This window comes from Hemicordylus capensis, chromosome 12 (assembly GCF_027244095.1).
Source record: "Hemicordylus capensis ecotype Gifberg chromosome 12, rHemCap1.1.pri, whole genome shotgun sequence".
In the NCBI taxonomy this organism is placed as follows: Eukaryota; Metazoa; Chordata; class Lepidosauria; order Squamata; family Cordylidae; genus Hemicordylus; species Hemicordylus capensis.
Genome location: NC_069668.1, coordinates 6603099 through 6628006, shown reverse-complemented (window position 1 = coordinate 6628006; position 24908 = coordinate 6603099). Strand labels below are relative to the sequence as shown.

General features: G+C 46.7%; 1 protein-coding gene across 2 annotated transcripts in view; it reads left to right on the top strand.

The window, feature by feature from the left end:
- SH2B2 (SH2B adaptor protein 2) overlaps window positions 1-24908 on the top strand; it is a 107816-nt gene that overhangs the window by 12219 nt on the left and 70689 nt on the right. The window contains exon 2 of one of the 2 annotated variants that reach the window (XM_053275065.1): window positions 20102-20160. In XM_053275065.1, the coding sequence (XP_053131040.1) occupies window positions 20102-20160 (59 nt within the window). Of the gene's footprint in view, window positions 1-20101; window positions 20161-22426; window positions 22480-24908 lie in introns of those variants that run through there. The other variant, XM_053275069.1, reaches the window with a different exon arrangement.

Sequence of the window (24908 nt, the reverse complement as noted above, 5' to 3'; positions counted from 1 at the left end):
TGCAGAACCTAGTTGTCTGAGGTTGAATCTTCCCAGGCTGGGGCGAGGTGAGACAAATGCCCTCCAAGCCTGAAATGCTTCAAGTCATTGTTGTGGCTTTTGCTGCTTTGACTGAGCAGCTTGCTGTTTGTAGGTATCAAACCCTCTAAAGGGTGCTCTCTGACGATTCCAAGATCCCCACTGGAATTTTGCATCTCTGTCCCAGCACATGAAGGGCTGGAAGCTATAAAAGGGAAGGGCCTTTTGAAAGGCTGTTTATCAGTCTTTTTATTGGTTGAAGGCATCGTGTCTTTCACTTATCAGACGACTCTACAAGAATCTCTTGTAGGATAGACTCACCAAAAAGGCTTCTTGCCATCGTAAGAGACGGTGGTGAGGTTAAGCCTAGAGGTAGAACCAACTGTTCAACTTTGAGCCACAAGTGGCGTCTGCCAACAAATGATGAAGCCACCACTTGCGCTGAGAATCCATTCGTATCAAGATTGGCATAGGCCATAAGGGCCTGCGCCTTCTGGATCTTTAATAGTTGCTGTCACATCTTAACTGGGTCCCCTGGAGGATCACTCAGAAGATTGACCACCCATAATAAGGAGGCACAGGCTGCCCTGGATGCTGCCGCTGTTGTACGGATCACCAGGGACATGTTCTCATGACACGATTAAATGACAGCTCAGCCTTCTTGTCAGCTATGTCTTTTAGAGAAACCTCACCCTCTCAAGATACCAGGGAATCCGACACCAATTGCGAAATCTGGGCATCCACATTTGGTTTCCTCAACATATCTGTAGTGGATTTCTGAAAAGAATAAAGTTTGTTAGCCATGGATGTAGCCTTGAAGTTGGAAGCTGGTGTCAACCATTCCTGTTTGACTACATCCACAAACAACTCTGGCATGGGCATCAGCATGTCCTTGGGGCGTGCTCTAGGAAAGACCAAGTCCCCTTTGGTGCAAGAGTCAGAACTCTGCTCAGCCTCTGATTTCAGTCCAATTGTATTAATAATTTTGGACATGAGTGGGCTGAAATCCTCTGCCACAAAGAGGCACTGTGACACCGAAGCATCACCCGTGTCCTCCCCTCCAGACCATTCCCCGTCATCCTTGTCTAACGGAGTCTCTGGGTCCGGATCAAAACCTCCCCTTGCATTAATTGGGTCTTCAGAGTCAGAAGGCAGATTAGGCCTCTCTGAGTTTGCAATGACTTTTTCTTTTTTTCTTTTTGGAGGTGCAAGTAAATCCCTAGGGCCCCCGGAGTCTGATCGGAAGCATCAGAGGAATGGTCCCGTGCTACCTTGCCAGCCAACTTGGCCAGCTCACTGTGCTTAAGCTTGCTTTTGGCCTTCTTGGGAGAAGGACTGACAGACCCGCTAGATGAGGAGCTCACACTAGGTGATCTATGCCTTCTCCCCTTTGTGGATCTCTTACTCCTCTTAGGGGACCTAACCTGGTAGATGGTGCCAATGATTGCATTGCAAAACCATGCCTGCTACTCAGGTGGCAGCACAGACTTAGGTCGAACAGCAGAGTTAGAACTGGAGGATGCTTTAGGCCCCGTCTCTGCAGCAGACTCCCCCTGCTGGCCAAACACCATAGTCACAGTCTTAGGCTTTTCCCGCCCTTTTAGAGACTGTCTCCCTTTTGCATCACCGGCTCCTTCAGGTAAAATGGAGGGATTCTTCGCAACTGTCGCCATCTTAGGAGGGGCAGAAGATGCCTGTGATGACCTCGCTGCCCTGCCGGTCAGGTTGCTAGCCAGCTCGCCAATCCGCCTAATCTCCTCAGAGGTTGGTGGGGCGTTGGCAATAGGTAGCCTCCCAAAGCGCTCTTCACAGCCACTCCAATCTGCCTGCAGCAGCGTGGCACGCCGGGCCGTGGTAGTGCGAGTCTCGAAGCCCGAAGGTGGGATACTCGATGCGGCCCCTTCGACAATTGGGACGGGTGGCTCGAGAGCGGCCGTCACCGACGCGGGAAAATCAAGCCCTTCCAGGGGGGACTCCGTGGCCCATAGATGAGAGATGGCCGATCACGGACCGTCAACTCACTGCTGGCGAATTTTCTGGGCGGTTTTCGGGAGGTGGGAAAAGCGGCCTTGCTCTGCAGGGCTTTCAGCAGCCTGCGCCAATGGGGCCTACAAAAGGCCCTGAAGCCTCCCAGGCCGAAAACACTCAATCTCTTCCCCTTGTTGGAGAAATTGCTCTGTACCTCTCTGACTGGCTCCAAGCAACGGAGAGGAAAGAGGAGATGAGAGGGGAGAGAAGTGGGGGGGGGGAGAAACAGACGAAAGAAGGGTGGTTTTCTTTCTTTTCTTTTCAGGTAATAGCAAGTAATAAAGATCAGGGACAGAAAAAAGGATTTGGAGAACGGAATACTGTAGTTAGGAAGTCAATGTCAGCAGAAAATAGAGCTAGAAAAACGCTGCCTTGGAGCTTTCTGAGGACAGAAAGAACTGGGGCGGGGTTATCCCCCTCAGGCTCTAGTGGGTGTGGCTTAGTTTTTTAACTATTTACTTTCTGTCCTGCCTGGAGTTCTTGAGAGAGGATAACCCATCAGATGTCCCTGGCCTCAGCAACCGAGAACCGCTCTGCGTCATTGATGTTAGCCCCAGACTGTATTTGTTTTTTATGGACTCTGGAAATGTACGACACTGTCTGATATGATACCATCCAGGAGGACTGTCAGAAATGTTGTTTACATCGTTTATAGCCCACAGAGGCCGAGATAGAACAGGACTATATATTTAAAACTCGATGGGTGTGGGGAGAGAGGCATCTCCTCTCCTCTTTCTAGTCTACATGGAGCAGAGACAAGTTTCTTAAAGTGTTTTATTTTCCAGTGCTATCACATGGTTTGTGTATATGAATAACTCCCAGATCCTAGCCCTTTCAGCTCAATCCCATTGCTATGGGAACTACTGCTTGATAGTAACAGTCCTTGTGGCTGTTCAGCTCATTTATCCATCCGTCACGCTTTTGGGGCAGCAACCAACTGGAGGCAAAACAGCATACAGCATGTTTTGGTGTTTTTGCACTGAAGAAATTTTGGATGTAGTCTGTGAACCAGGCCCACAAATTCTGGCCATCACTCCCTTCTCAGGGAATGAATGCTCACGGTGATTTTGGGCAATAGACATGGAGAATACGTATTGCACTTACAGCTTCATCTGTGTTATCTCCCCTTTTTCTCCCTACCCCCAATCAATGGGGGTAAACTTCCAGTAATGCTTGCACCAAAGAAAGGTTGAAGGCAGGAGTGCACAGCTCAAATGCCCCAGTGGGCCGGAACCAACCACAATGTATGGGGTTGTGGTTTATGAGGCTATGTAAGATATATTTTTATAAAATTGTGTTGTTGTGTATATTATGGCTTGTAAGCCGCCCTGAGTCCTATGGGAGTAGGGCGACATATAAATCTAACTACATAAAAATGTTTGGGGACCAAGGTCAATTTTCAGGGCATTATTACATTAAAATTATTAATTAAAAAATATTAATGATCACAATTATTAGTTTCTTGTGAATTTCCCCCCCTTGTCAAAGGACTCACAATTTTAACTAAGGACTCAGTCACTGGGGTACCTGGCGTGCATGCCAGCCCCAAATAAATCAAGTCTTCTCTTCTCCCTAAATTACTGTTGCTTTCTGGTTGCAATCCTAGACACCAGTGTTCCCACTAATTTCTTTCATTTGTGTGCGGAATGAGTTTTGTTCTGGGCGGCAGTATCAAGGCACTGTTCGCGCACCTGAATTCAGAGTGGGGCCCTCCTGATTCAACCTGAGCGGGATCTAAAATGAACTGAGCGGACATCCAAAAACTTGTGAGCACATGCACATGCGCACGCTTTAGAGGGAACACTGCTAGAGACACTTACTTAGGAGTAAGTATCACTGGGAACACTGTGGGAATATTTCAGAGTAAACATGCTTAGGTTGGTGTTGCATGCATAACTTGCATATGTTTCAGAGAGGGCAGAAAATACCCCCCTCGGAGAAAATAAACTGACCCAAAGAATGGACCTCTGCCTTTTTGGGATGGTGTTGCTGTAGGGTATTCCCACCTGCAGGCCAGCAAAATTGGCCTAGTACACAGTTTGGTGGCCAGGGTCTGGCCCAGACTTGCCAGACTAGGGTAGGCTTTTAATGGTCAGTGGTTATAACTTTCAGGCAAGTCACTTTCAAGCAAGTGAGGAGAGGTGGTCTTGTGGTAGCAGGCATGACTTGTCCCCTTAGCTAAGCAGGGTCCACCCTGGTTGCCTATGAAAGGGAGACTAGAAGTGTGAGAACTGGAAGAGATTCCCCTTAGGAGATGAAGCCACTCTGGGAAGAACATCTAGGTTCCAAGTTCCCTCCCTGGCAGCATCTCCAAGATAGGGCTGAGAGAGACTCCTGTCTGCAACCCTGGAGAAGCTGCTGCCAGTCTGTGAAGACAATACTGAGCTAGATAGACCAATGGTCTGACTCAGTATATGGCAACTTCCTATGTAAGAATAAATTTTCCCCTTTGCTAAGCAAGATCTGACTTGGTTTGCATTCGGAACGGTGGCTACTTGTGAGCACTGTCAGATACTCCCCTTAGAGCAGAGGTAGGAAACTATGGGTCCCCAGGAGGATTTACACACAGGGCTTTTACTTAGAATCTCCTCCGGGCCAGTCCACATATTAGCTGCATATACCCAGAAGTCACTGTGGGCTATCAGGGACCAGTACAAACAGGACTTTGTTTTCCCCCGAATCAAGGCTGCACATTCTGGCTTAGCCCGAAGTATGTCCAGCTTTGAAAAATCCTCTAGTTTCAGCAGCTTTTGAAAAAAGTTCTGAGGTTTCTGTTATGCCCCACCACTTGTCTCTTGTAGTGTGGAGTGGCCATGCCAGTAATTTGGCTTTCCAAAACTCAGTGAAGGGGCGTTTACTTAGGCTTTAGAGGTGCAGAATGGATGGAACCTGAGCCTTTTTGTCTGAGCTGATTCCATTAGCCTGCAGTTTGTTCCATGACAGAAAGAAAGTTCTGATTTCTGCTTTAAATGTCCTGCCTCTTAACATAACATAAGAACAGCCCTGCTGAATCAGGCCCAAGGAAGCCCATCTAGTCCAGCATCCTGTTTCGTACAGTGGCCCACCAGATGCCGCTGGAAGCCACAGGCAAGAGTTGAGGGCATGCCCTCAGGCAAGGCTTAAGCGTTCTGCTGTTTGATCCGCCTGCTTGGCAACTCGTCATGCCGTTCTTCTGTTCTTAGCTATCAAACTAACAACAACAACAAAGCTCTCTCACCCTCCTCCTTTCTGATGTGATTTGTGATTTATTGGAGGAAAAACCCAGAGCAAGCCAGTGGGAACACACAGGAAAAAGATCTGCCAGGGATTGTGGAGAGGAGCCGATCCTATGTGAACTGTCCATTTAATCCCCTGAATTAAACATCTTGCAAATCTGCTGAGAAGCAGATTTGCTCTTCAGATACCATGAAGATTTGCATGAAGGCATGTTTGAATAACTCCCAGCTTTTGCTGAATTACAGCTCCCATTATCCCCAGCTACCATTTATTGTGGCTGGGGATGACAGGAGTAGCAGTTCAACAACAGCTGAAGGGCCAGAGTTGCCTACTCCTGCCTTAGGTGATGGGGTCATAGCTTAGAGGGAAAGCATCTGCAAACTTGAATGCAGAAGATCTCTGGGGTCACTCCCTGGCATCTCTAGGCAGGGCTGAAAGAGACTCCCGTTTTGAAACCTTGGAGAAACTGCTGCCAGACAGTGTAGACAACACTGAGCTAGATGGACCAAGGGTCTGTCTCTGTGTAAGGCAACTTCCTATGTTCCTAAGGGTTATGCACGCTGACATAATTGGGGTTTTCTAATTTGCCCTACAGCAGGGGGGGGAAGAACTTGGACTGGGTTTGACTAATGAAGGAAATACATCTAAGTCTCACATACAGCAACATACATGAGATTAGATACCTGTTGACTGCGCTCTTCTGCAATGTAGGAACCAGATGTCAAGTTAATTCTTCAAAGCAACTCTGTCATCTGCACATTCCCAGCCCTTGGTCTCAGGCTTTTGAGGTCTGTGCCTTTTTCTTTTGCCACCAAGGGCCAACGGGATCTAAAGAGAAGGAAGAGACTTTCTTATAACAATGATTTCAGCGTTGAGAGCTCATGTTCTGTTTTTAAAAGCTGGTTGCATATTTTGTCTTGCATTGAATGTTTAATGCTTAAAAAAAAAAAAAAAAAAAAAGCACATGCCAGGCTGAAGTTGCAAGAAGAGGAAGCTGATAGAACCGCAGGCTTTCAAAAGGCACTTTATTTGCATGAAATATTAATATTTATACTGATGCAAATCTTGCCACACTGATGTCACACGTTCAGAGCCCTTGTTCAGGAAAGCTACAATAAAAACACACTTTTAAAAGCAGAAGTGTTTTGCAGTCCCTGGGTGTATATAGATTTGAATCTATGCACACCGCAAAGAACTCTGGGAACTGTCTTTTGTGAGCAGGATTTCTGTGACCTTTCAGCACCTCCATGAAACCAGATAAAATTTCCAGGATTCTTTTGGAGAAGTTATGACCGTTAAACTGGTAGGTCTCTGCAGTATGCATATACTATTTTCACAAAAGCAAGTATTTGCCCGATAAGGTTGACTACAACTAATCCCTTAAACAAGAGCCAACAAGGAGGATTGGTCTTGTGGTAGCAAGCATGACTTGTCTCCTTAGCTAAGCAGGGTTCACCCCAGTTGCATTTGAATGGGAGACTAGAAATGTGAGCACTGGAAGAGATTCCCCTTAGGGGATGGAGCTGCTCTGGGAAGAGCATCGAGGTTCCAAGTTCCCTCCCTAGCAGCATCTCCAAGATAGGACAAGATTTTTATTTTTTTTAACTAGGACAAGATTTTTTATTGAACCAACAAACTACCAAAGCATACAGTACGTTGCCAAAGCACAATTATATACAAAGTGGTTGTTTGTACATGATATATCTACAAAGATTTACACACAAGAATTTGGAAACACACAAGTTATGAAGTATATGCAGGTAGTACTGTAACTCGGGGGTGAGGGATTACAAGGCACATCAGGTAATCGGGAGCGGGGGGTGTTACGTCCGACGTCCATTTCCACAATTTGTCCCATTGCTGTTTAGAAGAGATACTCTTGTCTTTTTGCACATAACCATACAAACTTTTCCAGAAGAGATTTACTGTCTCATCTGCGTGAACCCCTTGGTCGCGTCTTCCCTCCCTATTCCTATGCATGAGCATTGCATAAATGACATACAAGTTTACTAACCTGATTACGAGAAGGGGAATGTTCCAATTCCCTAGTATGGGGGCACCCGTTCCGTCCCGTTTCCTTGAAGGTTTCTTTCTGGGACCTCGAAAGGAGGTTCTATCGCTCAAACCCAAGGTTAGTTCTTCCCAAGTCTGTTTTTCCAAATCAGGCCACTCTAACAGCTTGCTTACTCCCTGCCACACTCTTTTGGCTACCACACACTCTTTTAAGAAATGTGAGTGGGTTTCCCTGAATGTTTTGCCTAGCTCACTAGCTTTCTGTTTGCAGGTGATTTTAGGGCACTCTTGCTGGTCCTCTGGGAGCCATGGCTTAGCCGCATTGAGTGGTAGTACTTGATGGTATAAGCGCCACCTTGTTTCCCATAAATGGAAAGGGACTTTTTTCTCTTTAAAGAGAGCGATAGAGTGATCGGGTTGCAACAAGTACTGTGAAGTGCGGTGTTTGTAGCGTTTACGTTCTAAATCAGGTTTTAAGAAACCCACTTCTAGAATCTCTCCATAAATTGTTTTCCTTAGCTGCTTAATTGAGGAGGATCCTTTAAATAGATCCGGTTCAACCTTCCATTTTTTAAGTGTGAATAACAAATCTCTCAAGTAGTCTGGGTGTTCTCTTTTTAATACTTGTGTGATATTGCCATTGAAAGATCCTTTCCCCCACCATGCTATGCCCCATGCTGACTTGTGCCAACGCAGAGCGAAAAGCGAGACCCAGGTTTTTTGCAGGAGGTTGGACATATCATGGACATTCACAAAAATCCAGTTTCCAAAATTGTAGGACATGAATTCAGTTACAAAATAGGGTTGCAGGGCAGGTAGGGCTAGGCCTCCCCGCTCAACCTCCTTAAATGCTACCGCACGGGCAGGGGCGTAACTATAATAGGGCAAGGGGAGACAGTTGTCTGGGGGCCCACTGCCTTGGGGGGCACCCCAGAGGCAAGTCACATGACTGACTCCCCCAGCCGCGCACCCGCCCGGGCTTCCTTGCTACGCTCCTCCTTCCATTCGCCAAGTTTCCTTTCGTAGCCTCCAAACGAAGGTGAGGGTGAGGGGAGGCAAACGCTAGAAGGAGCAACTGTGCAACCGGAAGATCGCCAATCGGTTTTTAAAAAATAAATTAAAAAAACAAACAAATGAAAGGATAGATGTGCATTCCAGAATTTTGTGTTTGTGTGTGGAGGGGTGTGTGTGCACAGCCTCGCACTACGACGTGGATGTGCAAAGGTGCAGAAAATGGCAAGGCTTTACTGTGGGGTGTTGTGTATTCTGAACATCCCCAACCCCCAATTTTAATGAGAAGAAAAGGATAAACCTGCCTGAAACAGGGTGGGGGTGGGGGAATGAAATCTATACATTAAAAACATTCCCATAATGGTATAAGGAAGATTGTCTTGTCAGTAACCATGGTTGTTAGGCACAATAACCAATAGGTGAGAATGCCCCAGTTTGGAGAAGAACTACATTATGAAGTTTGAGGGTAGGGAAAATGCTCTTTTTTTAGAAGAGCCTGAAGGCCACCATTTGGAGCAGGGCAGAACATCTCATTTGAGCTGAGCGGTAGGGAGGCACTGTAGGGAAAATACCTACCAAAATTGGACACTAACTTTAATTGCTCTGAGCAAGCATGACTTGTCCCCTTAGCTAAGCAGAGTCCATCCTGGTTGCATATGAATTGGAGACTAGAAGTGTGAGCACTGTAAGATATTCCTCTCAGAGGATGGAGCAGCTCTGAAAACAGCAGAAGGTTTCAAGTTCCCTCCCTGGCTTCTCCAAGATAGGGCTGAGAGATTCCTGCCTGCAACCTTGGAGAAGCTGTTGCCAGTCTGTGAAGACAATACTGAGCTAGATAGACCAGTGGTCTGACTGAGTGTGTGGCAGCTTCCTATGTGCCTGTCTGTTGAGATACTTGTCAGGATGTGCCACCAATGATGGCAAATTTGGAATTTAAAGAGGAGCTGGTGGCTCTGAGATGCTTGTCTGACTCTGAACCATCAGCTGTCTTCCACTGTCCAAGAGCTCTTCCAGATGTGTTCCTTGTAGGCAGGGGCGTAACTACCATTAGGCAAGGGGAGGCGGCTGCCTGGGGGCCCCCATGCCTCGAGGGGCCCCCCAAAGGCAAGTCAAATGTGAAGTGAGTGTGTGTGTATCAGCGAGGGGCCCATTTAAAAATTTTGTCTCTGGGCCCACTCCAGCCTCGTTACGCCCCTGCGCACGGGCCAAAGGGAAGGACGCTGTGTGCCATACTAGACGGAAGATCTGGCTTTCAACTCTCCGAAGGAGATCGAGCGGGGGAGGATAGACTACCGCCAGGTTATGCACCGGGGGTATCAGGTAAGTCCGGATGTAAACCGCTTTCTGGTACATGGCAAGGCTCCATTTTTTCCACATGGTGATTTTAAGCATTACTTTTTCTTCCCAATCTGTCCAAATTTCCCCCCAGGCTTTGAGATTCCTGCCTGCAATCTTGGAGAAGCCGCTGCCAGTCTGTGTAGATGATACTGAGCTAAATGGGCCAAAGGTCTGACTCAGTATATGGCAGCTTCCTAGGTTCCTAAGCCAGAAAGAGCTGCTTTCTGATTATATTCTGCTGCTATATTCCGAATGTGCTTTTTAATTTGTTTGTAAGCTGCTGTAAATCACATTGTAAAGATTTGGCAGGGTAACATTTTAAAAACATGTTTGGGGCCTAGGACAGAAAATCTTAATACACCCTCCTCCTGCTTATTAACTGGGGTACAATCCTATGTGCTCTAACACTTTATAAAGTAAAAGATAGTTGTCATTCTCAAACTAAGAATCACTGTCTGAGTTCTCCCACACACCCTTTCATATTGCACTAAAGGCTCTGCTCTGCCTTCTGTGTGATGTATTTATTTATTTGGCAATGGTCTGTCATCCACACGTGACAAGCCAGGCTGGTGGCTCCTTCTTGAGGTGAGAGATCTGCTAAAAAGATAGTGATCCTACAGTTGGTTACCAACAGTTCCAAATATTATTTATTATTATTATTATTATTATTATTGTACATTTATATCCTGCTCTTCCTCCAAGGAGCCCAGAGCGGTGTACTACGTACTTAAGTTTATCTTCACAGAAACCCTGTGAAGTAGGTTAGGCTGAGAGAGAAATGACTGGCCCAGAGTCACCCAGCTAGTATCATGGCTGAATGGGGATTTGAACTCGGGTCTCCCTGGTCCTAGTCCGGCACTCTATCCATTGCACCACTGCTGGCTCCATAGACCATAGACCTCCATAGCTGTAGGGTGTCAAATGGCAGACAGCACACTGCCCAGGAGCCTTAGTGACTATGCGTGCATATTGATGTGCATGTGCACCAGAGACAAGATGCACCAGCTCCTTGCTCTTGGATATTTAATTCATAGAGAATCTGGGGAGAGAGCTGAGCCCTGAACAATTCAGAGTCTAGGAACTCTAGATACAAAAACTAACAAACATGGAGTCAAAACAACCATTTACATTTTGGGTATAGTTTCAGTTCATCACGGTGTGATCTCCCCAGTTCACTTCTGACTCAGAGGCTTTAAAAAGTGGGTTGTGTTACCTGGTTTTGAACCGTTGGCCTGTCTCGATGCATTTCATGCAAAATAATCTCAACTCCAACAGCAAATGGGGATGAAAGAAAACAAATCTGAAAGGAAGTGACTGAAAATAATGTGTCCATGGCACCTTCCCCCATGCTCATATTACCGTTTAGCTACATGCCATGATGATTGGTCTGAGGGGTGTGTGGGGGGACCTCTTTTCTGAGGCTAACTAATATTATTTGGGGGGTGATTGTTGCTGCAGTCCTTGTGCAGAGGGCAACATTCCTGATCTCTTCCCACATGCTGTGTTCCTGTTGCACTTTGGGAGACCCTGTATAAAAAGAACACAAAAGGATTAATAACACTTCTAGCACCACATCTGCTTCTAATACCCATTTTCTATATAGTCTTTCCAGGCAAACCTAAACAAGAAGCCAGCCAGCAATATGCAGTGAATGGATCCCTGCTAACTAGGCAAAAAGGCACCTTTTAACAAGTGGTCCCTCTCCTGCATTTAGTGAGGAGGGAAGCAATGGTCCCTCAAGGATGCTAATATGCCTAGGCTGCAGTTCATTCAATAAATAGCTTCTGCACCATAAACAAAAAAAATAAGCAAGCATGCATGCATGCAATGAATGAGTAAGCCCCTGCAAACTGAGCCAAAAGATGTTTTTTTTCCAGTGGTGGTTCTCTTAGATTTGGTTAGGGGAGAGCAACAACCCAGATCAACACAACATAATGAGCCAGCGTGGTGTAGTGGTTAGAGTGCTGGACTAGGGAGACCCAAGTTCAAATCTCCATTCAGCCATGAGACTTGCTGGGTGACTCTGGGCCAGTCACTTCTCTCTCAGCCTAACCTACTTCACAGGGTTGTTGTGAGGAGAAACCTAAGTATGTAGTACACCGCTCTGGGCTCCTTGGAGGAAGAGCGGGATGTAACATAATAATAATAATAATCATTATTTATTTTACAGTATTGGCTGGTTTCTCACTGGATCTCTTTTTAGTTTGAGCCCTTCTGGGAGAGGGGACCATCTTCAGCCCCTCTTGAGGCACACAGTCTGAGAATCGCCTCTATTAACTGGGCCAAGGGGCACATTTGAAGTAATTTCTCTCTCCAGTGTAACATCTTTTCCAGTGGTTGTTGCTGTGGCCTCCCTTGTGTCTTCCTTTTAGCTTGTGAGGCCCTTTGGGACAGGGAACCCATTCTCTCTCTCTCTCTCTCTCTCTCTCTCTCTCTCTCTCTCTCTCTCTCTCTCTCTCTCTCGTCCTTTTGCTGTGTAAACCTCTTGGGGAACTTTAATTACTGACAAATATATATATCAATATTTGTAATTATAATAACCCTATTGATGTGAATACCGGTTTGTCCCTGGGTCCGCCTTTTAGCCAATCAAACAGACTCAGTGGGGATCAATTAGAGGCAATTTTATTTGCTGCTGCAGCCAGCAAGGTAAATCAATGGGCTATTGCTCTGCATTGAAATACAAATTGGTTATAGGTGCATCTTACATTTATACAAACAATCTGAATGATGTTGACACCCTAGACATAGTATACTTGGCAACAAAATGGTGGACTAAGTATCTAGTACGCATGCGAAAGATTCATTGTTCATCTGGTGATCACCCCTTATTTGGTTACGTCCTGTTTTCTTTAACTGTCAGCAAAGAACGGTGAGAACCAAGTTTCTTTAGATACATTTTAGTGGAGAGAGATAATGACGTTGATCATGTGAGGCCGTGTCCTTGAGCTGGCCTGAGCTGGGCTGAGGTTACTTTAAGTTAGAGTGAGGTATTCTAAGTAAAATGGAGTTACTTTGGTTTTCTAAAACACATCAATTCCCCCCTTAAACACTGCATCATCCTGAATCTTCAGGATGCCTTAATTAAGGTTTGTAAAGGTACAGCTATATGTATGGGTCTTACATTGTGGCAAGGTTTAAGGGTTCTCATAAGCATTTGAATTAAAGCTAAAATGCATTATAAGCAGCAACATGTGATTATCAATAAAAGGAAATACATGCTATAACTAGAATTACCTTCCTTGCCCATAAATCAATAGGCTCTCCATATTAGTTAAATGAAAGTTCTAACTGTTTGGAAATATTAATAATAGCATAAACTCTTAGATGGAACTCTGTGTTTCCTGTGGCTAAAGGGTTTGGGACACATGTGGTTTTGGGATGCCTTAAACATTTGTGATGCGTTAAGCATAGTTTTTACAGAAATGGTATGTGCTAAATGGGCTGTACATATGGCAATAAAACTAGATACATTGCATACAACATCCTAGAGCTACAAACATAATTAGTATAATTCTATAAATCACACACATATCCTTAACGACACATATCTGGCATGATTTGATATAGATAAAAACTTTTACACATAACAGCAAAGTGTACATATAAGGATCATACAACTTATAGCAAGCAACACTGTTTTAACCCATCTTTATCCCAAATAAAGTATCAATAACAGTCTAGCATTGTGGAACCAGGTGCTTCTGGTGATTAACGGATTATCAGTTTGTGGAAAGCGATAGCAATGACAAGTCATGTATAATCACGCTGATTAATACAAGTGTCTATAAAATTGCAGGTAAAGCTTGGGCCAGCTTAATGTCTTAGATCACAAAGGGACCAGTAACTTGGGGATAGGTGCAGACTCGCAGGTAAATGCTATGGTTGAAACAATTAGATGATTGGCACAATATATAAGTGAAACAATAAGGAAATGACTGGAGAGCGAGCATGTGAGGTCCATGACCTTACAGCACAGGAGATAGCAAGGTTTTCAACATAATGATAGCACATAGTCACTACAAGAAAGTAATATAAGAAAGTGGTGCAAATCATCAACTCCCACCCCCCTTAGTGTCCTCTAAAGTCTGTCATGGCCAAAAGGGAAGCCATGGAGAGCTTTTAGAATTCAAAATCTAAAAGTCCTTGGTAAGGAAAAATATATTTTAGTCCTTCAGTTGAGAACCAAATGTTCTTGTACAACGTTGCAGGATTTTGGCTATCCTGGCCGTGTTGTTTTGGCTTGTTTGGCTAGTGTCCACAGACAAGCTCGAATGTTCATGTGTTTGGGAGCCTTGACTCCCTCCCCTTGTGGACAATCTGAAATAGTGTCCTTAGCAAAATGTTGAAATAGTGTCTTTGGCAAGGTATCTTACCTAGATAGGATGGTTCCAGGGCTTCACAGCTTGGGGAAATGCTGTTACGTGTATGACTCCAGAGAAAAGTGAACAAATTGGCTTGCTTGTTTGTTATCAGGCAGTCTTCAAGCGTTTGTTGTCTGTCCTTCTCCTATAACACTTAGGAGCTCTTCCTCAAACACAGGACAGGGTAGCAGATGAACGTCCTGTCACCATTGGTTGGATTGGAAATGCAGATAGGCACTGGCCTCGGGTAGCTGCTGCTGCTGCTGGTTAGTTTTCCTGGGTCACTGTTGATGGAGACTCCCTTGGGATCACATTCTGGCGATGGATCCAGGTAGTCCTTCGATCTGGGAAGGACCAATCCTTCTTGGAAAGACAGTTCAAGGCACTGTTGGTTGCAAACCTGTTTATTTGAGAGAAAGACAGGCAAGTGAGTTGCCAATTCCCTCTCCCCCATGTAGGGACAGCATCCTGAGACTAAGTCTCTGGGTGCCAACCGTTAGCACAAAAGGAAAAGTCAAGTTTTCAAGGCAAATAATACAAAGGATGGACAAAACCTGAGGCTAATTCAATTTGGTCTTTTGGCAATTTTTTTTCTTTTTCCCGATTTATATTTTTGTTTCCCTGTTTGCCTTGGGCCCCCCTTTCCCTGAAGACCAGAGCAGGGGATGATGTCTTCATTTAAGGCTTGGTGGCTTGTGTTGTAGGCTGGTTTCTGATCACGAGAACAAAACAGCAATCCTGGGCAAAAGCAAAGCAATAAAGTCAAAAATAAAAAGGCATTCACATTTTTCACCCCTCTTGTGAGTTTGGGGTTTTGAGGAGGCATTAAAGCCTTTCAGGTCAAGCATAGTCACTGCTAACAAGTCCAGTTTCCATGTGGCATCTCACATTCTCTTCTGTATCCTGTTCTTCCTCCTTACAACAACCCTGTGAGGCAGGCAAGTGTCTTGGCTGAATGAGGATTTGGACTCGGGTTTTCCCGGTCCTATTCCAGCACTCTAACCACTGCACTACATTGGCTGACAATCATACTTACAGTCCTTTGTCAGGGCAATCAATCTCCATCCAGTATAACTGACTTCATCGTCAGTAACGTGTAGATAGTTGTGGTGTCCCAGTTCTCCATCTTTAGCCTCATAATTAACCAGTCACTGATGGATTCAAGTTTGGGTTTGACATTTTTGTAAAGCGAAAACAACCTCTCGAGACAAGGAAAAAGATAGCCCACACAGGTAAAGTCAATCCCTGCCCTCTGTCTACCCACAGCTTGGGCATTACCTGACTTGGTATGTCCAGTGAGATACTATACCTTGGTAAAGTAGGATTGTTTACCACACAAATTACACAGGCTGTTGCCACATGTTCTGCAAAAGGGTACATCCAAGAGACACAAAAGTGTCTTTGTATTGACTAGGAAAAACCAAAGGATTGGTTCTGCAAGAATTCCACATCCATCTGCTGTTCTTTACCAGCCATCCTCTTCTAAATGCGCCCCCTGCTGTGGTGCAAAGTCGATGTCCTTTTTCTGAATATGTGGGGGGTTGTGCCAAGATAGTGAGCACAGGAATCAAAGAGGCTTGGAAACAGGAATAGAAGGAGCAGCGGTTTTAACTGCAGCATCTGCCATCCAATTACCCTTTGTCACTGGGTCATTTTCCTCTGGTGACCTCTGGTATGGATGACTGCAACCTCTTCTAGTAGTGTAACAGCAGTCTAGAGTTCTGATATCTGTGTCCCATACTTTACTTCCTTGTTTCCCATTGTTAAAAATCTTCTTTCTTTCCAAGTGGCCCCATGTGTTGTGTAAAAATTACCTTGAAGGTGATGAGTTCTGCAAGCTGTGCTGAGATACCTGGAGGAAGAGCATGGTCAGTCACTTCTCCATAGCCAGCTTACGTTGTCCATCTTACATGAAGCTGCCTAGGGGTGTGCACCGGACCGCGGACCTGCGGTTCGGCACTGGGGTGGGGGGTTCCATTAAGGGCGGGGGGGCTTTACTCACCCCTCCCGCGCTTTGCTGCTTTGGCGCCATAATTCGTTTAAAAAATGCACCACAGAATCGCTCTCCACCTGCTCGCCGCTCCGGGGCTCCTTCTTGTCTTCAAAATTGGGTGGCAGGATACTTCCCTGCCGCCCCCAAAGCCCCCTCAAGCCATTTTAGCTCTTTACATCTCGCCCCGGACCAAGTCCTATAGCGCTTGGGCGGGCAGCGGGGAGATGTCCGTCCGTCCGCCCGCCCCCTTCCCTGCCTTCTGCCGTGTCCTTGAGCTGGCCTGAGCTGGGCTGGGGTTACTTTAAGTTAGAGTGAGGTATTCTAAGTAAAATGGAGTTACTTTGGTTTTCTAAAACACATCACTATAAAGTTGCTTGTGGAGTGTCACTCATTTGGGGCCCAAAGAAGTTGCTAGAGAGAGGAACTGCATGATGAGGAGATTCTGAGGTGAATGAGGGACTTTTGAGAGGAGAAAGGAGAAAGACTGAGGAGGAGAGAGATTCTGAGGAGATTTTGACGAGGAGAGGTTTTTTTAAAGGAGATTTTGATAGGAGAAAGATTCTGAGGAGAATGAAGGAAAGAGATCCCAGAGAAAGAGAGGAGAGGGCCAGGAGCAGTGGCAGGCAGCACCGGAACAGAAATGCCCAGCACAGAAGGGGCAACGCATATGTATGGGTGGGCGAACTGTGTCCTACGTGTCAGAGTGCTGAAACAGAAATGGGGGGCTGGGGCAAGTGTGTGTGTGTGTGGGGGGGCAAGTAACCTGTCTGAAGGTTGCTTGCCCCCAACTCTGGAGCAATGGAGCCCCTTTCTGCCTTTGTACCTTGCCTGACCACACCTTGGCCACAAGGGCCAAGTCTCACCACAGGATTAAGCAACTTCAATGAAGAGGGTTGAAAAGAACATCCTGGACTCTCTCAACCTGAGGGACTCACTCCTCTCCCATGGGGTGTGTGGCTGACATAATAATATACACCCTCTGGGTTGTTCCTTCCTTCCATTGAGTTGCCCATGAGGACATGTTACTCAATAGACACCCCCCGGCCTTTTTAAAGGTGGGGTTAGAGCAGGGGATGATGGGAGTTGTAGTCCAACAACTGCTAGAGGACCAAGTTGGCCCACCCCTGGCTTAGAGGCTCTTGTTTATTTCTATATTTATATCCCGCTCTTCCTCCAAGGAGCCCAGAGTGGTGTACATACATTCTTGTGTTTCTCCTCACAACAACCCTGTGAAGTAGGCGAGGCTGAGAGAGAAGTGACTGGCCCAAAGTCACCCAGCAAGTCTCATGGCTGAGTGGGGATTTGAACTCGGGTCTCCCTGGTCCTAGTCCGGCACTCTCACCACTACACCACGCTGGCTCTAGTTGCAGAAGTGTGTGAGCATTGGTCAATCCGGATTCCAGCACAACCCCTCTTTGCCCTTCCTCCTCCTCCTCCTCTTCCTCCCAGGGGCCCCAAACCAGCTGTCTGGCTCTGCTGTCAATCAAGCAGCATAGACACTGAGGCGGATTTTGACTGCTGATTTCTACATCAGTGGGGTGTGCATGGGGTTGGGGAGCATGTTACCTGGAGAACCCAGTTCCCATAAACCAGATGACAAGGATGATTGAAAGAAGCAAAATCACCTTTTATTTTCCAAAACCAGCACTGGTGGCTTCTCCCTGTGCCTAACGGCTTGCCAGAGAGTCGCGCGCAGCTGCCTTTGTTTCAGTTTTTTAATACTTTGGCATAATTACATAGCTGGGCGTCAGCATTCAGCCCCGAGGGACCAATCGTTTCATTGGTTAGCATCATTGTCCGTCATATTACAAATATTATAATCATTGCTAATTAGACAAACATTCCTCTAGTACAATGAAGCATTTCTACTCTACATGTTGATAAGCAAGCTGTCCCCCCTTATCCTTGAAGGTGTAACTTTTGCAGGCTTTTGCAGGCTTGGCTATCAGGAGAGACAAGGAAAGTAGGGCCTCTTCTCACATTCTAGCCTGTCAGCAAATTTATGGTTTTACAACTGGCAATCAGGCAAGGCAACTTACAAACCCTATTAACCATTTCTTGACCAGTGCAAACCTGAGTTCTGTCTCACACTCTTTGCGGCGGAAACACCGCCCTAAAACTTCGAGCAGTTTCTATCTCAGGAAATGGAGAATGGAACAATTACAAAGGCACTGGATTGCAAAGACACTTTCCCATTCCATGAGAACAAAGTAATTACAAAGCAGCTTTCAGAAAAGGCATTTTCCCCTCATTCCACAAGCATGGGGTGGGTGGGGTGGGTCTGGGGTCAGATTCCCTTCCTAAGCAGCTGACGGGTGGGAGGAGATCTTGGGCACTTTCCTTCTTTGGCAGCTGACCTTGGCACAGTCAAGTCCGCCCTGTGCAGGAACATAGGAAGCTGCCATATACTGAGTCAGACCATAAGTCCATCTCGCTCAGTATTGTCTACACAGACTGGCAGCGGCTTCTTCAAGGCTGCAGACAGGAATCCTTCTCAGCCCTGTCTTGGAGATGCTGCCAGGGAGGGAACTTGGAGAACCTAGATGCTCTTCCCAGAGCGGCCCCATTAACCCCTGAGGGGAACATCTTACACACTTCTACCACAAGACCAGCTCTCTTCCCATAAGAGAATCTCTTCTGCTGGAGACCCAGCAGAAATCCAAACCCTGTGTTTGCAAAAAGGGGACAGGGAGAAAGAAAAGGGGAAAGGTTGATGGAGGGAGGCTGGAGGGAGGGCAGACGCCAAGTCAATGATTGCACGCGGAAATTGAGATTACATAACGCTCCCTGCATATTTCTTCCCATGCACTTCTGTGGCTTTCCTTGTGCTGGTGGGTGAGTCCCGGTAACAGTGCGGAACCCTCTAACGCTGAAGGGAGCTGTTTTTCCTCCTCGCCTGGTAATGCACCAAGCTGTAACAGTAAATGTCTCATCATTGATTATTAAGCAGCAGCTCTGGTGCTCTAATTTCGAATGAAAACAGAATTGCAGCTGGCCTCTTCGGTTCTGTATTGCCGAGGATCTTTACTATACGCCACACAGGCCGGAGGCTGCAATGTGCCACTTGGCTTTCTTTTTAGAACATCAGTAGAACCCCGCTGGACCAGACCAAAGGTCAATCTATTCCAGCATCCTGTTTCAAACCATGCCGGGCCAGATGCTTCCCCAAAGCCTACAGCCAGCTAGGCAATAGCTCTCCCCATTGTTTGTCCCAGAGCCACTAATAGTCAGAGGTAGACTGCCTCTGACCATGGAGGTTCCATTCCACCCTCTTGACTGAAAGCTCTTGAGAGTTCTATCTTTTGTGATTCTGTTGAACCCCCTTTTTAAATCTATCTAAGCTAGTGGCCATCTTACCTGTGTGTCTCTGATTAACTGGGATGGGGAAATCCACCACCCCTTGCAAAAAAATAAATATCATTTTGAATGGAAGTGCTTATGAAAAATGCAGGTGGGAAACACAGTCTTAGAAAAGGCATTCACAGGAGCATAGGAACTTAGACCATTGGTCCATTGACTTAGACCATTGGTCCATTCACTCGATATTGTCTACACTGACTGGCAGCAGCTTCTCCAAGGTTTCAGGCAGGGATCTCTCCCAGCTCTACTTGGAGATGCTGCCAGATTGAACTTGGGACCTTCTGCATGGAAATTAGATTTGTTACCACTGAGCTATAACCCCATCCCCATTCCTGGGGAGCTGGTCTTGTGTGATAGCATGCATGAATTTTCCCCTTTGCTAAGCAGCATCCATCTTGGTTTGCATTTGGATAGGAGGCTACATGTGAGGGCCATAGGCTGTTCCTCTTAGGGGATGGAGCCGTAACTCTGTGGAAGGGCATCTGCATGCTTGCATGCACAAGGTTTCAAGTTCACTCCCTAGGAACAGCATCTCCAAGATAGGGCTGAGAGAGATTCCTGCCTGCAACATTGGAGAAGCTGCTGCCAGTCAGTGTGTAGACAATACTGCGCTAGATGGACCAAGGGTCAGACTCAGTATAAGGCAGCTCCCTATGCTGCTGCTGCTGCTCCTCTCACATGCACTGGGTGAATGCCTCTTAGCCAATGCTGTGAAAAGTGTGTAGAAATTGATCCAAACTCTCTCTCCCTCCACTTTCAGATCAGTGCTATGTTTACTCAGAAGTGGACCTCATTGCATCCAAAGTGTCTTACTCCCAGGTAAGTGCACATAAGCTCAATTCATCAGCTAAGATTTCTTTAACCTCGTGTCAGTCCTATCAATGCTGTCCCAGACGCCGGCATTAATTCTCAAGGGCACTGCTGAGTTACACCGCGTCCTTTGGACCAAGGTTCTGAAATTTGCTCTCTCCTCTTTCTTCTTCTACTCGGCCATTGATCCCCTCTTTCCCCGCCATACTCACCCACAAGGAAAGTTCCTTTCCCCATTCACATACATTTTTAAAGAAAAGAGTGGAACAATCAATAGGCTCTTAGCTTGAGATTTCATTAAGGGTTCCTCTGTACTCGGTATTGACCATATGCTTGGGCAGTGCCAAGGCAACCCGTTTTGCTGTGGAGAGCACTAAGCCATGGAGTTTCTGATAAATGCAGGAAGCAAATTCTTCAGCTTTGCAGTTTGGACAGGTGTATATGGATCACCTGATGGACAAGCTCTCGCCCACAGCAGGGGAGGTGGCCAGTTGTCTTGTTTCCGTCTGCAGGTGCTAAAGGGTTTCTCAAGCAGCATATCTGGATAGGGCTGAGACGGAAATGACTTGCCTATCTTTGAACTACTTTTTGCAAAAGCTGCCCCATTTTTGGCGATCTACCCCACCCTACATTCTTCATGCACATTTCATTCAGTTTGCACGTGCTCCCAACTGTCTGTCTTTCTTGGGACCTGGAACATAGGAAGCTGCCATATACTGAGTCAGACCATTGGTCCATCTTGCTCAGTATTGTCTACACAGACTGGCAGCATATTCTCCAAGGCTGAAACAACAACAACAACAACAACAACAAATAGGTTTATATACTGCTTTTCAACCAAAGTTTCCAAAGTGGTTTACATAGAGAAATATTAAACAAACTAGCTGGGCTTGTAGCAGAACATCTGCGCCTTTAGTTTGCCCTGCTCACCGGCCACCGCCGCTGTTTTCTTTCCCCACCTGCCCACCCCCCACCCGCTGCCACCACCACTGCCATTTTTGTCATGCACCCACTGCCGCCATTTTCTCTCTCCCTACCCCCACCTGCCCTCACCACTGTTTTCTCCTCCATTTTGTTTCCTGCCTCGCCCGCCTGTCCACTGGCGCTGCTGCTTTCTTCTCCCCCTGCCGGCAGCTTGCTCACGAACTCTTGTGAGAGCTGCCACACATGGGATTAGCGATGGGTACGCCTTAGAGAAATATATTTATATATAGAGAGAGAGAGAGAGAGAGCGATAAGATGGCTCCCTGTCCCCAAAGGGCTCACAGTCTAAGAAGAAACATAAGATAGACACCAGCAACAGTCACTGGAGATACTGTGCTGGGGGTGGATGGGACAATTACTATCCCCCTGCTAAATAAAGAGAATTGCCACGTTAAAAGGTGCCTCTTTGCCCAGTTGCAGGCAGGAATATATCTCAGTCCTATCTTGGAGATGCCAGGGAGGAAACTTGAAATCTGCAGATGCCCTTCCCAGTGCTCACACATGTAGCCCCCCATTGATATGCAACAAGGGCGGACCCTGCTTAGCTAAGGGGACAAGTCATGCTGGCTACCACAAGACCAGCTCTCCTCCCATAATATAAATTATCCTCCCGACCCAGCACAGCCCCGAACCCGGTACACCTTGGTGCTTTACCCCCGAGTCTTCACTTGCTGAGCCACCTATCTAGTCCCTCGTAATGATCTCTACAATAAAGTACATATATTTATTTATGTTTAGATTTATATCCCGCTCTTCCTCCTCGGAGGAGCCCAGAGGGTTTATGCTTTTTGTCCAAAACTGAATGATTTTCGACTCTTCAGTATTTCGGGTAGGACCCGACAAGTCTCTTTGTTCAGGACATTAACGGGTCATTGTTCGACTAGAGACAAGTTGTTTTTTCTTGGAAAATCTGAGAATGATTTATGCTTGTTCTGTGGAGTGTCTGAGACTATAGATTACCTTTTGTGGGACTGCATTCAGTTTTGTGACGATCGTGAGCGTTTCCTTCTGTCTCTTCGATCTGCTAATCTTTGCGGCAGGTCTCTTCAGGCACTATTTTCGGACCATCAAAATTGGAAGATTGCTACCTCTCTTTTGTGGAGATTCCTCAAGTCAACTCATCTTTTTGAATATTTATAAAACCATCTCTTTTTCTGGACATTTGTGCTCTTTTTTGGATTTCCAGTAGGTGACGTTTGTGGGACCTTATGGTCCTGGTACGCCATTACCTTCCACAAGAAGAAGAAGAAGAAGAAGAAGAAGAAGAAGAAGAAGAGGAGGAGGAGGAGGAGGAGCCCAGAGCAATGTACATGGCAATGTTCATCCTCTCAACAACCCTGTGAGGTAGGTCAGGCTGAGAGAGAAGTGACTGGCCCAGAGTCGTCCGGTGAGTTTCATGGAACTTGGGTCTCCCCGGTTCTAGTTCAACACTCTAACCACTACACCACACTGTCTCTCTTTATCTTTTATATTTCCGTAGCCTGATATAGTGCAGTGACCCTAACACACTGCAGGGTCTCTCAGCATTAAAGCATGTGTATTTAGATCCATGTGCACTAGGGTCACAAACTGTGTGTGTGTGTGTGTGTGTGTGTGTGTGTGTGTGTGTGTGTGTGTCTTTTTCAGGGTAAAAATAATTCTGAAGAGACTTCAGCAGTGTGAAAGAATGGCTTAGGCCAGGATTGTTCATTGTAAGGCCCGGCTGCTCCCTCTTGAATTCTTTCTTGGATCTTTAGCCAAAGCTGAAAAGAACTGCACTGTCCCTCTGTTAAATTTGCCAGGGCTGGGGGGGGGGCGCTCCTTGAAGGGCAACAGAGCCCTCTTGAACAGAATGTTCCCTCTAACAGGGACTCTCAAATGCTGTGGACTACAACTCGCAGAATCCCCAAGCAAAAGCCATTGCAGCTGGGGATTCTGGGAGTTGTAGTCCACAACAGCTGGGAATCCTTGTTAGAGGGAACACTGCTCTCGAGCCCCTCTGCCCTCCTGGAAGGTGGGCATGGAGCGTAGCTCTTCCCAGCTCTTTCCTCCTAGAGCTCTTCAGAGAGGGCTCCGTCTCCCGGCACTGTACGGAAGTCAGCACAGTGGGAAAGGGCTCTCACACTGAAGGTTTCTTGCCAACGTGGCCCCCGCTTGAAAGATAGTGAAGATCACCCATGTAGGCTGTGATGTCTTGTCCAGCAAGTAGGTTCACCTATGCAGGGGCGTAACTATAATAGGGCAAGGGGAGACAGTTGTCTGGGAGCCCACTGCCTCCCCCCACCAGAGGCAAGTCACATGACTGACTCCCCCAGCCGCGCAGCTGCCCGGGCTTCCTTCAGTTGTATTCATCCTCCAAAACTGATGTGAGTGTTAAGACCTGGAGCTACCAGAACAGCATGTCTTTCTCGGGTACCATTAAATGACTTGCATCGTCCACAATTTACAAAAATAATTTAGGATGATGTTCTATTGTGGCACATAGGTTATATGTGTGTGTGTGTGTGTGTGTGTGTGTATTTTTACTGTGCTATGTTACCACTATTCAGCCTCATTTAAGATTTCTTTACTTCATCAGCTGAGCTTCAGTGAGGGGGGGGCATTTTAAATTCTTGTCTCTGGGCCCACTCCAACCTTGCTACGCCCCTGCAGCTATGAAATGGGAGAGGGGAAATATTGTGGCCTAGTGCCATGCGCATGTGTCGACACGCATGATAAGTGTGCGTGTGTATGCCAGAATGAGAAGGGCGTGCCCAGAGTCTTGTCTCCATAAGTTTCTTCGGCCCCCTTTGAAGCGCTCCTCTCTCCCGGTCTTAATTGCACTAGGCCAATCGGCCCTTTGAGAGCCAGGGGTATGCTCAAGAAGGCTGACGAGGCCATGAGAACCGAATTGGAGCCACTCTCTCATAGCCCGCTGGAATGCCTCCAGCCAGCTGTTTATAGACGGAGGGGCGGGAAGAGGCGAGCTGCGTCAGCGCCCACCCTGAGGCTCAGGAGAGCAGAACGTCACGCCTTTGTGCCCCAAGTTATTTGCCACCCTCAAGTCTTGCCGCTGCATCAAGAAGTTGGCTGCTCATCATCACGCTTGGCTGCTGGGAAGACATATGGGAGACAGCAGCCAGGAAAGGGGGAGAGGTGTGCCTTGGATAGGCTTTGTACTTTGCCAGGTCCAATCAACAGGTGATCCTGCCTAAATTTAAAATTAACTGTCAGACCCCCCAAAGGCAGCCCTTGGAGAGGGACAGATCTGCAAAGCTACAGGAAGCCAAATCCTGAATAAGAGGCTATTTGTCTCCCCTTTCCCTGCTGATTAGACCTCACTCCGAGGCCTCCAGGGAAGAACTGGACTCTAACACGCCCCATCCCCTACTTCTCTATAGGCTTTTGTCCAGTAAACCCTGCCCCTCGCTCCGAATTGGGCCACAGGGATTTGATTCTCCTGGGCTTTCTTCTTTCTTTGGAGACGCCCACTGTCCAAGCTATTTCGCTAATGGAGGCCTAGTCCTCCCTCAAGCCTGACTATCACAACTATCAGGACCCCTGCTAACTGGGCAAAGAGGCACCTTTTAACGTGGTGATTCTCTTTATTTAGCAGGGGGAGAGCAACTGGCCCTATCCCCCTCCAGCACAGTACCACCAGTGACTGTTGCTGGTGTCTATCTTATGTTTCTTTTTAGATTGTGAGCCCTTTGGGGACAGGGAGCCATCTTATTTATGTATTATTTCTCTGTGTAAACTGCCCTGAGCCATATTTGGAAGGGCAGTAAAGAAATCGAATAAATAATAATAAATAA